The 16,010-nt window shown below is 38.9% G+C and overlaps 1 protein-coding gene across 3 annotated transcripts; it reads right to left on the bottom strand.

Moving 5' to 3' along the window:
- Positions 1 to 140: 140 nt before the first annotated feature.
- Positions 141 to 14,150, bottom strand: LOC124306198 (uncharacterized). 3 transcript variants are annotated; one of them, XM_046766577.1, is made up of 7 exons: positions 13,943 to 14,150; positions 7,495 to 8,858; positions 5,755 to 5,930; positions 4,622 to 4,648; positions 3,821 to 4,051; positions 2,987 to 3,241; positions 141 to 2,597 (listed from the first exon to the last, which is right to left on the bottom strand). In XM_046766577.1, the coding sequence occupies exons 1-7, from the start codon at positions 14,025 to 14,027 to the stop codon at positions 2,402 to 2,404; spliced, it is 2,334 nt and encodes a 777-aa protein (XP_046622533.1). In that variant the 5' UTR covers positions 14,028 to 14,150; the 3' UTR covers positions 141 to 2,401. The 3 variants fall into 3 exon arrangements, with proteins under 3 accessions (XP_046622533.1, XP_046622534.1, XP_046622535.1); XM_046766578.1 differs by lacking the exon at positions 13,943 to 14,150 and adding an exon at positions 9,404 to 10,147; XM_046766579.1 differs by lacking the exon at positions 4,622 to 4,648.
- Between the last annotated feature and the right edge of the window lie 1,860 nt (positions 14,151 to 16,010).

A 16,010-nucleotide genomic window follows, 5' to 3' on the forward strand; every position in this document is an offset into this window, starting at 1 on the left:
TACCTATATCCGTTTCATTTGTTGTCCAAATATTACTCTTCCTTTCTTTTTTTATATAAAACCCACTTATCGTCACAAGCGAATAGTTCAATATTACATTCTCTTTATATACACTTCTAAAGCATACATAGACGTACATAGGTGGGTTTTGTTTATTTTTATTTTTTTTTCATTTTTTCTTCTCCGTTTTGTTTCTTTTTTTTTCACTTCTTTTTTATACAATCTCTGCCACAAATGTCCAAAATTTACAGTACGAACAGGTCAAGTCCATATTTTACTTCCATAACTAGGTATAATAATCTTACAGTTATATTCTTCTACAAAGTAGATATCGTTCATAGGATACCTATTTGATTAGCCTTCAATTTACACCTTTTTGTTCTCGTCAATTTCGTCAGGAGAGTCATCGACACTGCTATTCGTTTCGCATTATGAGGAGAATGTGTTTTACCGTACTACGTACATCATGTAACACGACGGAAGATCACATACACATTATTACATTGCTTATGGCCTTTGCCTGTGTAAAATGAAACATTTCATTATTACTTTCATTATTCACCGAAAATTTTCTAGATGGTCAGTACTAGGACTTCGACCATAAGTGTATTTTGTAGTAAGTAGTATGTGCGAATAATTAGAAGTAAAAGAAAAAATGTATCATCACATTAACGCGTCAGAATTATGGGAATTCTACTGCGATAGAGTGCGACAATTTGTTGAATAGTGTATGTCTTATTTATTTTTGTGTTTTTTTTTCTTTCAAAAATAAATGCCTTACAACGCACGTAATTATTCAAAAGGTGCTATAAATAAAAAAAAAAAAAGACATCTTATGCGTTAACTAGTTACATTATTATAGTTGGCATCTGTGATAAGAAGAACTGCAGATTGAACGACATATAGCAAGGCGAACAAAAATATTTTTTATCGTGTAATCTCAAACTGATGAATTTCAAACTGGCTGTACAGTAATATGTAATCACTGTAGACATAGATTATGTTGAAAAAGCTTTACACACTATTTTTATTTTTTGATGCCTTGTAAAATGTTGGAATGATTAAAAAAATATTGAATCACTTTTTTGCAGGAATGAAATTCCTTTTGACTGTATTTTTTTTTTTTTTCTTGCTTTTTTTCACGAACTCCACATACTGCGTTCATCCAGCATGTGTGTCACTAATCTCCCCCTGTTTTTGCATTACTTATTATCGTCCATTCGCGATTTCGTACACCAGGACATTTTTACTAGGAACTTGAGCTGGCACCATGTCTGTTGCTCGATCGTATCGCAAGTTCGAAATATGTAAACCCACTGTTAATTTTTTTTTTCGTCAAATACTGTGGGAATTCATTGATGTTTTTTTCATCTAAAAATATTAATAGATCATCACTAAATGAGCTTTTGTTACAGTTTCGTCTGTTCTGCGAGTAACGTTTGTATTTGAACATTATTCGCACAGAGAAGTCAATTTTTGGAGTAATTTTTACGAAAAAGCAGTAAATCAAGGGGAACTATAAATTTCTGTTAAATAATCAACCTTGAAATTCCCAAAATGTGCCCAAATTCAGTTAATATTATAATTAAAAATTATTCAGTCGCTGCTTTAAATAATTTAATAGATATAGATGTGAATAATTCAAATTTGAGAGTTTACAGAAAGTAGATATCTTTCTTATTACAACCAATTAAAAGAAAGAGAGAGAGAAAGAAAGAAAGAGAGCCTGTTGATTTTTTGCAATATAATTTTACGTAGACTGATCACACAAACACGCGAGAACTCGGGAGTAAATTCTTTTGCCTATATTCGTGCAAGGACGTATTCATAAATATTTTGTTGCTGTTCCTTGTAACCACCAGACATTAAACGTAAAAAGGACAAGAATTTCAGCTCAAAATTTTTGACAATCTATATCTTACATCAGAGTTCTGGCTGTCTACGTAAAATATCTCACACCATGCCTGAGCGGTTCACAATGAATATATCAAATTTTACCCAAATGAGATATAATTGATCAAGTAATAAATCATATGCAAAGCTTACAAATCAGACAGTGTGTAACATTAAAAGAAAATACATTTCAGAGCAAGAGAGAAAGAGAGGAAAAGAATGAACGAATAAAGATATATACATATAATCTCATTTGGGTAAAAAAAAAAGACGTAATTAAAAATTTTTTTGGAATTTTTGCATATTTTGTTTTTCATATTTTTTATGGTCGAATCATTTGCCGCAATAGATTTATATACATAAAGGAACATGACTTGATCAGAAGCACCTTCAGATATGCCAATTATCCAGCAATTTTTGCAGAGGGCCAGTACGGAACAGTATAGGTACCCCATTAAAATGCTGAATGGTAATAATTATACGTGGGCCAGTAAGGCTGTAGCCACTCCTAGCTGGTGCGTTGACGTTTTTTAGCAGCATGGTCTTCGGCCGAGTGAGCCAAGTTAGGAATAGCTATGTTTCGAGGATTGAGTATATACTTCATCTGTGGCATGTACGTCATTATGTTTTTCACTTGGATCAAAGGAAGCTCTTCATTTAGTGAAGAGCATTTACCTGCCTCCATAAGCATTTGCATCTGTTGCCTGTAAATAAACCAAGTCATAGGAAAAAATCATTTACATATTGGTACGTGAAGATGGCACTAAAGTTAATCTATTCTAAATACTGTTCACAGTGTAATCAATTATTAATTGGTTGCTAAAAAAAAAATGAAAACAGAAAATTCAACTAAAAATGCCTTTGCAGGTTACTATCTGTAAAACAACACTATTTGAATACTAAGATTGGAGATGGTTGATCACATTTTTATCGACATTGTTATTCGAGAAAAAAAAAAAAAAATCTGGCAAACAAACAAAACGAGACTGCAAAATATATATGTCGCCTTTTTTCTTTATTAAAATTGAAATTGAATTGATTACATGATCGCACAATCATAAAAAATATAAATGTATTTACATATAAATCTCACCTATTCCCTTGAAACAACTCGATACCCAAAACATCCGTCAGGACTTGCCTGCAAGTGTTTATGTCACAAGTAGGAAAATACTGAGATACAAAGTCAGGAAGAGTCATTAACAGTTCGGTGTAAATGTATGGTTTGAAGTTGATGCATGGCACCATTTTCTCGTCAACCAATGCTTTTTGTACTTTGTACGGTACATGAGAGCCTGAAGTAGGTGTGTCCGGTATAGGTAACAGCGGTTTTCTACTTCTGGAATCCCTGCAAATGATTACCAAAGTTTTTTTTCATGTCTAACATTCCATCTCCTCATGTTCGGTATCTTTAAACGTCCTATTAGGAGTTCGACAAGAATTTCCTACACGGCCATAATGAGCACAGGTCTTTGTTCACTATCTTCACTACTACCACGATAATTATTTAATATTTTTGTAATAATATGCACCAGGTATTCCTACTCTAGAACACTTCGGAAAAAGGTCAAGTTTGATGGAAAATCATAACCGTGAAGTAAACTCTTATCGATTCCAAACCTGGATTAGATTGAATAAAGTGTTAGAAGCCTCCAATTCTATGAATAAAGCATGAACCATGAAGTAAACTTTGTTCTACTGTGCAATGAGTTAGAATCAATTTCAGATCTGCGCGACGAAAATCCCAATTAGTGTGTTATATGTGAAAGCAGATGGGTAATTAAGAAAATGAAAATCAAATGCCTGAAAGTTGTCAGTAAAGGTATATGACTCATTGCTAATTGGCTAACAAGTTCAATTGGGCTGGTTAATAGATTTGAGTGAACTTTCAGAACGCTGAATAATAATAATTTTTTTCAAAGTTCACCTGGCATTGTTATTACTTCCATTAACGGGTATAAGAGGCGGTGGATACTTTGCGGTGGCAGAATTGTGACCAGGTGGTGTGTGTCGCGCAGGATGCGACAACATACTTTGGGTTGGTGGCATTAAGGCATGGACCTGATCAACGCTTAGCCCTAACAAATTATGTGGGTAGGTACTTGGACTGACGGCGCTGGGAACACCCAAGCTTGGTGTTGTGTACGTAGTTGTTGCCCTGTAATTAAAAGTAGAAAGAGTTTTGTTTTGTTAATCAATTTCTGTAGTACTATAAAAAATTATCAAAGTAATGGATAGTAATTATTCATATAATAGTCAAAGAACAAAGAGACTGAATCAACTTTATTCACGAAAATCAGCATCTAGTAACTGATTAATCAGTTATACATGAAAATATTAAGCATACTGTTGTATAAGGTTTGAGAAATCAGTGGTTTTCAAACTTTTGATCGAACAGAGCTATTTCCTTGTTGCGCAATAAAAATTTTTCTGATCTTTTGGCAACAAATTAAAGACAAAGAAGTGATATCCTAATAAGTTTAAATAATCCCGTGTATCTCAAACATGTAAGCCACTTCAGTCTTGAGTAATTCATAGTATTTCTAATCAATACATGATCTGATAGATAATTTTTTGTAAGCTGATGTTAACTGATGACAGAATGTTGATTTTTGCGAAAATATGGCATACTACGTGAATGATTAACTTCGTCCAAGTCGAGAGTTTCTAAACGTTCATTCGGTCTCCCATTCGGAAAGCAACTATAATACGATGTACAGGGACTCACCAGTCATCCTTCCTATAGGTTGGATAACTATACAAAAGAAAAAATCATACATTGTATGTACAAAGGCAAAAAGCTGTTTTGTGCATTTATAGACCTTCTCCTCACTACATTTCTGGTACGTCAATAGGCAAATTAAATTCAATTATTAGAAGAGATACTAAAGCTCTTTTAATACAATAGATTCACAGCAATAAAATCTATCAATCAGCGATGTAGCAGGTGCAATTTGATGACTGACTACATTCCGCAATTTAGACTGATCCGAGGCTTGCAAAGATTATTGTACGACAAGTAGCTATCATTATTTTTTATTCAAATGCGAATGTTTAAGAATAATTTTGAGTACTACGGCAAGTAATTTGTATAAATACGCACCAAGAACATCACAAAAAGCTATACTGTTAGGTTTAAACTTGAAATCCATAATTGCTACGGTTACCATGTATCTCTCAGAAGTCTGGATTTATCTTTGTTTTGGAATCAAAAAAATTGTATGTTACCCTATCCTTCATTAAAATTATACGAGAGTAAAATCTTATAACCACTGTTTACGAGAATGTATAAGTCTCCAAAAATTATTGCAAACATTTTTCCATAAGTACCTAAACTAAAAGTCTTCACACGTACTGTTCTCTTATACCCCATTACTTCACCATATTTTCCATAACATTAGGGTGCTCGAATGGAATTAGATTGAAAGAAAAAGTGTTTAGAATGTGTGATTTTACTTTCCAAAAATGTTAAACTTTTCCCCGAATAGTATCAACAGTATAGACTCCCACCAATGTCTAAAATAACATACAATTCTTTGAAAACAAGGAACAATGCAGACTTTAAAGCTCAAATTCGCTGAATCAAGGATCGACAGGCTGTGTAATTTTCATCAATACAAAGTCAATGCACATGCAGATATAACAGTGAAACTGAATGTCATATTTAGTGAAAGTGTACCCGCGATTAGTATTGATGTGATAATAAACCTCAAGTTTAAATGTGCTGCAGGGTGCTCGGTCGATAAAAAGCTCACAACGGTACGTCAGAAGACTTAATAATAATCAACTACCAAATCCAACACAATTCTTGCTAATAAATCAAACTAAACACAAACAATAAGTACGAGTTGTTCGACTTACCCGATATTGGGCTGACTGGTGTGGGTGGTAGCTCTGACAAGAGGGGGTGGCTGGGCTTGGACAGCGGCTTGCATCGTTGTGACAGGATATACTCCTGGATACTGCCCCCCTGCCCCGCTACCACCCCCTCTACTCCTAGACTGCGGTGAGTAAGTTTTATTCGATGAAGCTATTTGCTGAAATGGATTAAAATCATGTTAAAACATCCATCTTGTTTTGAAAACAGGTATTACAGCCTTTGTCTACAAGTAATTGGAGGTAGACATTCACACAGAACAATCGCAAGCAAAGAGTCTTAAAAGATAACAATTATTGGTCAAAATTATAATTTTCGAAATTTTGATAAGACTGAAATTTTAATGACGTTAACGTAGCGCAACGTTGAAATAAAAATAACTATTTTGTCACTTCTCAAAATTTGAAAGAATTGAATTTAGAAAATCTGAGTTTGTCAATGCTGTTCAACAGTTTACTTAATTTCAGGTAATTCTAGTTGAAAAATAACGAGTTTTTCTGGAAATCGATAGTTATAATAAAGTTACAAACTTTAACTGGGTAAATTTTGAGGACAGTAGTAAAATTCTAGAAACTTTTCAGACATTTTTAAATTTAAGAATATTCCCAGTGCACCGTAGAGTTCATTCCGAAATTGTTTTGAAAAAGTAACTTTCTGCAAAATGCAAGAAAATACCATGAAATCAATATTTCAAAACTTTGATTCTGAAGAACTGTAACTTCCTGTGAATTTCAATTAATTGAAAAGATATTATTCTAGAATTTACAATTGAAGCAAGTTGAACAATGTTTTTATGAGGAATGTGAGATAGGAAACAATATTATTTTCATTAGAGATTCGATGACAAAAAATATTGCAATTAAATATTCAAGCTCGTATTTTTTTAAAACCGAATTTTGTAATTTTTTCCTAGTTTTACATCTACAAACAACTCAACTTATGTGGCTTGTATCCAGAATGCGACTTTATCTTGTATGCACCACGTGTGACAAAATACACGGCCACTTTCATTAGCAAAACTAAAGGCTTCACAGAAAAATTGAATTTCATTTTCTGAGCATGCATCTCAATATAAAGTTTCATTCGGAATACATGTATGTTCTTTGTGTGAATAATGAATAAAGTTACAAGAACCAGTAAACGCTTCGAAATAAATTTGCAATGGGAATCAAATGACGAGGTAAACTACCGACAATAAATAAAATTAGTGCATGAAACGTTTATATTTCGATTTGATAATCAATATTGCGATATGAAAAATAGGATTATCATCACTGGTTAATTACGTTGCAAGAGAATAGTTTAATCATTTTCATGAAATTTAGTTAAAAGCCTGTACTTTTAAATGTGTGCCATTGCATCACCGAATGTTTCAATAATAATAACAAAAGATCTTAATGACGACGATAAAATAATCACAAAAAAATGTTACATTTCAAGTCTGAAAATTCTTATTTTCACGGTGCACACCCTGTGTTTACTATTTTGGGACTGGCAACCAAATTTTACAACAATTTAAAATATTTGTTGAATAAAAAACCAGCACACCAAGAGAATTCTTTCTAAACTCATTACTTTCTAGTTTTATTCATGCATGTTCTGGTAAAGATTAATTCTCCAATGCAATTCAGACAAAACTGTAACACACATGTATTTGCCAAGAATGTTTCAGGCTGGAATTTCCTACAAAGTAAACGAAGAATAGATCAAAAAATTACCCATACATTATGCATGTTGAGAGGAGCGTTGGTCATTTTGATGACTTGGCTCGGCTGTGAAACTAAAGTCTGAAATGTGGGTTGCCCACCGACGAGGCCCGGCCATCCGTTACACGCGGTTTGAACGGCGCTGAGCATAGGTTGCTGTGCGACGGAGCTCGTCCTGCTACCAGGTGAAACCCTAGAAGGTGAGGAATGGGCAGGGTGCGTAGTGACGACGGGTCTGGGTTGACCGAGCCTATGGATAGTCGCGTTACTGTTAACGCCCCTTGGTAAAATGGTCGGTATTTGAGCGCTTCGAAGATTTATCGAGTTGTTTTTATTGGTATTGTTTTGAACAACGGATGGCTGCTTAGCAGCGGGAGGTGTGGGAGGCTGTTTTGTCCATCCCCCCCCAGTGCCCCCACCCTTACTGCTCACCAACAACTGCGAGTCCATCACTTTGCTCGGCCAATAATCCTCGAATCCGGTGCCGGGCGGAAAGTAACTTTTTATGTCACTCAAACTGATCACGGAACACGTTTCACTGGCAAACAGTTCATTGCGTATTCCCTGAACTTTGCAGCAGAATTTTAAATACGACAGGTCCCATCCCTCAAGTTTCTCAGCCTTAAGTTTAAGGTTATCAGTCTCTCCCTCAAAGTAGAAAAGCGGAACATATTTTAAACCATCTTTGACCGTGTAGGGAACGACCGACTCCTTGTTTATACGAATAAAACCGCACTTCTCAGCCTTCTGCATACCGGTAGCAGGATTGTTCTGGCCAGCGCCAGCTGTCAACTTCGTATAGCACATGTCCAGAAACGTGTAAAACTCCTTGGCATCTGCGAGCCGCACGACAAGATCCTTGACGGTGAAGGTTTCCCTACCAAATTGATTGTCGCAGTGTTTTATGTTTATCTCGTTGAACAGCTTGCTCTCCGCCTCTGTTATGTAGTAGCTTCTTATGCAAGTGCAGCTGTATATATCGGCGTGCAGATATCCAAGATATTTGTTCAATAATTTAGACTCCAATATCCTCACTGCACAATATCTTTCACCGGCTCGAAATATGTATGGTATATGACACTTTCCAAAGCTTGTCCAACCAAATCTACCTCTCTGACTGTCGTCGTCAAGAGGAATCTTCCCCTCTGGCAGCTGCGGCTTGATTATAGAAGAATCCACAGGTTTTTTGGCATTGGAAAGGTAGCCTAGTATCCCTGGTAAATTTGGCTGAGGCACTATGTTTTGCCCAGTCCTCTGCTGCTGCGCACCGCCTATCGCTGTAACCATTTTCGCCTTGTTTGCTTCCACCATTTTGGCTGCCAGCTCCCTGATCTCCGCATCGTCGGGTCGCTCCTGCTTCACCGTCACGTTGTCAAAAGAACCTGAAAAACATAAGATAGGACAGCGTCAAGGTTTGGCAAAACTGATATTCCGAAACAAGTAAGATATTAGGACGAAAACAATATTAGGACACGAGATTTCTGTCACGGGAAGGATAAATATTGTAAAAAAAATTCGCGAGCATTTCGTTAGCAGTGAAAAAGCGCCTTTATATTTCCACATTTCTGTTTACCTTTTAGCCGACGATAAAATGTAGGAAGGAAATCGGGAATTTGACGTACGAGGCACCGACGGGTCGGGTGATATGTTGTTGTATTGTGAAAATAACAAAGGAAGAAATATAAAAAGAAACGAGAAAAGGTGACACGATACGGGATCGTAACGATCGCGTTTCAGGAGTGACAGAAGTCGGATCGTGTATGCCATGGATATACTGGCCAAGGCGTATAGATTAAAAACGAAACATGTGAAGGAGAGATATAAACGGAGGCACACGTTAAGTGTGACACTCCTCGGGGCCGGGGATGAGGGATATCTCTAGTCCCGGGGTGATCTAAAATAAGGGTGTATAATGATGTGAGCGTACCTCCTCCTCCTCCTCCTCCTCCTGCAGTAACCGGCGGCGAACTTTTGGCGAGGACTACGGCGGCAGCCGAGGATAACGCCATTATACAATTTCACGTAGTTAGGCCATGTAGTAGCATCGAGGTGGCTGCTTATTGCCGTTGGTCGCACGGGGCACTAGACGACATACGCGTACATACCGCGGCAGCGAGCGAGCGAGCTAGGCTCCTCACCTCACCTCACGCGACACGATAAAACGATAGTATGTAGTACGTACATAAGGAGGGTATGTACCTACGTCTACTACGCGATTTAACGAAGTATGTATAAACCCGCCTCGCCGTGCTCAGCCGTGCTCAGCCGTGCTCGCGGCGGAGTGGCGAAACTTTTTACGTTGACTGTACCTCCGCGCTAGCTAGGAACTCGCTCACCGATCGAGGCAGCAGCAGCAGCAGCGACGACGGCGGCAGGAGTAGCGGAGTAACGAACGGCGGCAGAGTGTTGGTCGCAAAATTGCCTAAAATGCGATACCACATGCCACTTCGAGCCTCGTTGTACGCCTAGATGGACGATCGTAGTACGTACCCTAGGAGTAGTAATGTCACATATTTCCTGCACTTGTTTATGTAAAAACACTTGTCAAGTATGATACGAAAACGTTTATGTATTATTTATATGTATAGTAGAGACAGCGTTTAAGGTACGCGCGATTCGCCTCCGCGATGACAACAAATGATATTTATTTGTTGTGCACGTCAGTTGTCTAGGTCTACGATGCATCAGCGGTAGCATCGGCATCACCAGCGCAGCGTTAAGACACGCGCGCGCCACGGAACAGCGCTACGGCACGTCACCTCACATTTTATGCCGCCGAGCAGCTCGATTTGAAAGCAAGCAAGCAAGCAAGCAAGCGAGCGATCGAGCCAGCTAGCCAGCAGGCAGCACCACCAGCACCAGCGGCAAAGGGAAATGTCCCAGCAGCGTGTAGCCTCGTGCGCAGGCCCTATTTAATACATCCTAGGTTTTTCTCCACCTGTGAGTCATTTCACTAAAATGGCGTCCCGCCGAGGTTGTACGCGGCCAATCGTCGAGTGCCGTCTGGCACCAACAAAAGGAAACGCCATCGTTTGCCGTGACGTCATTATAACAAAATATCGCCCTTCGCGAGGCTAGCATTCGCGTTTCCAAGGTCGTCTATGACTGACTGTATAGCATACTGTGCAGACCTTTTTTTTTCTTTCTCCTTTTTTCAAGGATGCATTCAGATATTGTTTTCAATAGTCGCTTTTGACACCGCGCTGGAAACAGTAGCGAGACCAAACTCTCGTTTAGGACCACCTGCCCGTGACATCAAATTTTTATTTTTCCTTTACTTTCCCCATCGCTACGGCGTATCAAACTTTTAAACGTATTATTACCATTCCAATACGGTATAGTAACTTCTAATTTCCGAGAAGTATTTTTCACTAATGTATGTATATATATATGTGTATACATATATGTACACTTGTTCATATTAATGTGTACATATCTATACAGACATATAGGTGGCATGCGTGCCGTAGCCCCCGTGCCGTATCTATCGCAATTTTTAAGCGCCGCTGTTGATCGACGAGTAAGTATCATTGCTTCCCTATCCCGTAAAAAGCTTCGATCGTAATATACGTATGTTATTAGTTTACACATCCCGATGCCTAATCACAGTTGCAATGATCGCCGCTATGGGCGCATCGATACTTCCTGACTGAAAGATTAGAGAAACCTTCTTGCGTTCCGTCCGAAATCGCTCTCAACGGCTGATCAGCTGATCGAGTTCATAAAGTGATGTGAGCTTGAAACGAAAATGTACTAAGTACTCTAAAAGATTGTTCGCCGCATGCACGAGTGTGCTGTGCTAGGCTGTGGAATCGCGGCGCGGTTTACTCTTGAAGATTAGCTATGCATATTCCAAGGAGATGTCGAAACCAAACGACGGTATTCGCAACGTGTACCATGGTAATGCTGGTGTAGTACATACGGTTCAAAGAGTGGGCAGAAACTAGCGCGAGATCTCAAGAACATGGCAACACCGCACGGTCGATATGCTCTTTCAGGCATACTGCCAAGATTGGTAAATGTATTGGTATATACTCAGGCACGTATATAGTGCTTTTTAAGCTACCCCCACTCCTCGTATCGTGGAAGATTTTTACGTGGAGGGGGAGGAAACCAGCCTGGTGGGGGGTGTGAAATCTGCGCAGTACCCGGACTCCCGGTCGGTTCTTGCGTTCTACTGCGCATCTCCTATATACTTCGTACGTACGTTACATATGTATTTATTATTTTAATCATGATTTACGACGCGGTGTTGCCAGCTATCACCCTCCCTCCCCCCTCTGACCCTCGTGCGCCCCTTCCTCCCTGCCCCTCCCCTGCCGCCTACTTCGTTACATACAATGTTTATTTTTTTTTTCATTATTATGGCACGCCAGAAGAACAACCGCCATTGATCGATAACAAAACCAAAATAAAAAAATCAAATGAAAGATACAAAACAAACGAAGAATTGAAAGAAAACAAATTGGAACAAAAAAAAGAACATCAACCGTGTAGGTATGTACATCGTATGTATTATGTATACGATGTATATACCTACACGGTTGATGCGATGATATATACATATGCGTATGCATACATACACGTATATGTATATACGTATAAATGTATATGGGCGCGTGTAAATATCCACATATGCATGCGCATAACGCGACGTTGCCGTGTTTCGCTGAAATCTAAGGGAAAATGTACAACCTCGCACGCTACCGAAATGGCCGACGATGCGTAGGTCTGCCATTTTGGCAACACTGGCAAGCGATCTATTTATAGCAGACCTTTATTGCTGCTGTTGCTATGTCAGGACGAGCCCGCTCGCAGTCTTCAGGGGTGGGAGAATATTGCGCCAACAAAATGGCGACGGATCGGATCCATCTAGTTCTATTTCATTAGCGACTGATCGGTCGGTTACCAAAAATTAAACTGCAATCAAATCGGTATCCAGATTCAAAAATTTGGCGATTCAGATCATAACGGAGAACTTGATTACAATCGGTCACGTAACGGTCTACGATTCAGGTCATTACAATCATACAAGTAATCCGCAATTTCCATCTGTTCTATCTAGTGCGTTATAAAATAGCTCCCCATCTCATTTATCTTGCTAAGATAACTGAAAGATCTGAATATACTGCTTCGGTTGAATATTTATTTACGTCACGAGGATCTCCGCGACCTCGCATGAAAAACATGGAGACGTCCTCGATTCTAGTTGGCCAACTTTTAGATCGCCAGGCGAGATAAATCAAGAAAATAAAGAACGTGAAAATAGAAAAAAAATCTACAATTTTGCAAGGTTTTCGCATATTTATCAAAAAAAATTACAAATGGTGGCATGTTCCTTCAGCAGCTGACTGCCTATATAGATATATGAGCTGGACTGAACCTCGTGCACAAACACACAAGCTCGCTGCTGGTCGGCTAAGTCCGTCAGCCACCTCTATGTTACATCATGCCGCCGAATGCTATATATACATCTACATATGTATACCGGGAAAAGTATATAGAAAAGGGGGGGAGGTGAAGCGAAAGGAGAGAGGGATGCGCGGGGCATGTTATGTACAGCCGTTTCTCACATATTTACCCGCAACTGTATATAATGTGCCGCTTACGCCCGGTGCCCGTATCACACGATGCGAGTTCCGTTCGGTTCCACGGACCGACTCGAACTGAGTTAAAACAAGATCAAGAACACTTTGAGCACCACTTTCCTGTATATTATTTAAGCAATGTGTATAAGTTGTACATATGCTTGTCTGTCATCTACTATATGGCGCACACACACACCGGCCCTTTTGTGTTCGTAATGAAAAATTGTTATCAATGCACTGACATTCAGATGCGAGGTGGGTAGTTAGTTTTATACACAGATTGCAATTAGCCTCTATATTTTGATGGTTTTCTGTAAGTACACAGTTGCAACTTTAATGTTCATGCATCATTTTATCACAAGAAACTATCCCGACCTTTCTTATTTTTCACCCGTTAATAGCAGGGTATATAGATATAAATTTTAACCCGTCTCATCGGTTAATGATCAAGCGAGTTCAGGGCTTAAATTTCTACGGAAAATTTCGGGTTCATTAAGTAAACGACTCGGAATTTGAGTACGTGCATATAATAAATAATCAAAACTGTATGTAGTATTTCCTTAATCAAGAACAAAAAGTTGAAAAGAAGATGGTAATAGAAAGGAAAATACAGTTACAAACATTTAGTTTAACAGTCACGAATAAAAAAGTACGCGGGAAAACATAGAATAAGTAAAGGCCAAGAAATGAAAAGTAAAAGAAAGAAAGTTATAATTTGCCGGAACCACGCGGCAAAACAGAACTAGAGGTATAAACGGTTGTTGAGAAAGGGATATGAAAAAAAAGAAGGAAGCAGACCACAAGGGGTGGGGTAGGGAGAGGCGGGATCACGCGGAGCGTCCTGCGGCAGAAAACATGCACATAACCTCAAAGCTTACCTTGTTCAACTCGAGCTTCTAGTATTTCAACATCTTCGTCAAAATCTTGTGCCCTCATTTCTCTGTTGGGGACTTCCATGCACATACTATCCCTAAACAATTACCGGCTTCTATTCTCTCTGACATTTACTGGACGAATCTCTGATCAGATGGCAAGAAAAAACCCAAGAACTAATCGTACTCCGTATCCGTTGCAAGGCTCGCTGGGCCTGCTGGATTTGAATGTGTAACGTTGCCGCTTCCTTCGTCATCCCCTCCACAACCCTATGTACTTAACAATTGCAACGTTGCCGCACATCCGGTACGTGGTAAATAGCAATAGTGGGGGTAGGTAATTTTCCAAGGTGGCGGGGATAAAACTTTCCACTATGTTTCAGTACCCCTCTCCTCCTTATCATCTCGAAAGTGACCGAAGGAACGTTTTCGAAGTGATTTTCGCACCTACTTCCGGTGCACAATAGCCATTTCGCTATCCAAAGATGTACTCCTCAGGCGTCAACCTTTGGTGTGAACATATATTACAGATGTCACGTTCTTCAGGTGTCAGTACGGTATCTAAAATGTGATGGTGAATTTTGACGTTGTAAAAAACGTTTCCAAAAACTCCATCAGTGATAAATCATTCGTCAAACTTGGTACCCTGTAACTATCTACTCACAAACCAAGTGACCCGATTGTTAGTTGAGTAAGAGGGGAAGGAGGAGAAACAAAGGAATGGAATTGATACGCAATATTTTTTTTTAATTTCGCTTTCTTTTCGCATAATTAGCTAATGTCTTTATTAAGAAAATACAGATCGATGAATGGGTAACAAGGGGGGATACGGGATGTACGTACTTCCGGCCACTTCGGCACCGTACGACGTACACGTCAATTACCAGGGGTCATGTCTTCCTGGTCGGTGGATCGGTGCGGAAATCCGCAAGCGCAACTGTTTCCACCCCAAGTGTCCAACGTAAGTTGAAGGTCACTGACCTCGCAAATTCGGTGAAAGACCTCGCGGACGACAGTTTCGTACCGGTACTGTACATTCGTATCTGCGTCAACGTCAAAAAACAAAATATTGGAGGCTAAAACTACATCTAATGAGCATTTATTATATTTTACGATAGTGAAAATGGTCTGGTATTATCGTTCGGTCCGCAGTCGAAAAAAAATTCCTGTAAAGTTTCCGATGGCATCCAAACTTTTTGTCAGCTTTCTAGCAAAGGTGTAGCAGATCAATATAATGTGTCTTCAGATGATTTGATGTCATCATTTCTAAATTATTTAACCTACAGTGGAACCTCGATTAGCCGAACCTAAATCATTCCTACCTTTTAACCCTATAACACGCCCCAACCTTGTAAACTCCATAACTCTGGTACATCATATCGTTAAAAGTCCTATAGGGTCTCATTTTCTTCGGTTTTTAGTGGAGAATCACGCGGGCCAAAAAAGTTTTTGTGCAAGTTCCACAAAAGTGGTCGAAAATTGATATGTCTCGATTTAAAAACGTATAAGTTGTTCTCTTGCGGCCGGAAATTAAAGTTCGCGTGGGGTGTTTCTTACCCCCCCCCCCCCCTGCCGTTCTAGGGTTCACCTTCGTGAACTCAAAATTGTGGAACATATAGGAGGGGTTAAGACTACAAGTGGTGCAAGTCAGTTTGATCTAATTTTTTAGGACAAAAGAATTTGGTCCTTTGTGAATCTTAAATACGGATTTCTTTGTTCCGAAAAATTAGGTTACACTGACCCACACCACTTGCATTCTCATAGTTTTATATCAACGATATTTTGTGTCAAACTTACACGTAAAAGGACTTAGAATAACGTGTGTGAAAATAAAAAAAAAAAAAAATACATGTATTAACTATCTTGTGTTCGTAATATTTTATATACCTGGCATCATTTCACCCGCCATTACTGCTCCCTTGTCCGAACTTTCGCCAATGCGAACTAGGCCCTGTCCCGTTTGATTCCGATGATCGAGGTTCGACTGTACATAAGTATCTTCAAAATTATATTTTATACTTCAAAATTCTTTGAGAATATCAAAGAGCATGAAAAAGTTTACAGATTCTGCAAA

Source organism: Neodiprion virginianus, chromosome 5 (assembly GCF_021901495.1).
Source record: "Neodiprion virginianus isolate iyNeoVirg1 chromosome 5, iyNeoVirg1.1, whole genome shotgun sequence".
NCBI lineage: Eukaryota > Metazoa > Arthropoda > Insecta > Hymenoptera > Diprionidae > Neodiprion > Neodiprion virginianus.

Bases quoted from the DNA above. Each gene is read 5' to 3' on its own strand.
- LOC124306198 (XM_046766577.1), bottom strand. From the start codon at position 14,027: ATGTGCATGGAAGTCCCCAACAGAGAAATGAGGGCACAAGATTTTGAC. The intron at 8,859-13,942 runs GTAAGCTTTGAG...TATGTTTTTCAG, and splicing joins AGAAGCTCGAGTTGAACAAG to GTTCTTTTGACAACGTGACG. The intron at 4,649-5,754 runs GTAAGTCGAACA...TCTTTTGTATAG, and splicing joins ACCAGTCAGCCCAATATCGG to TTATCCAACCTATAGGAAGG.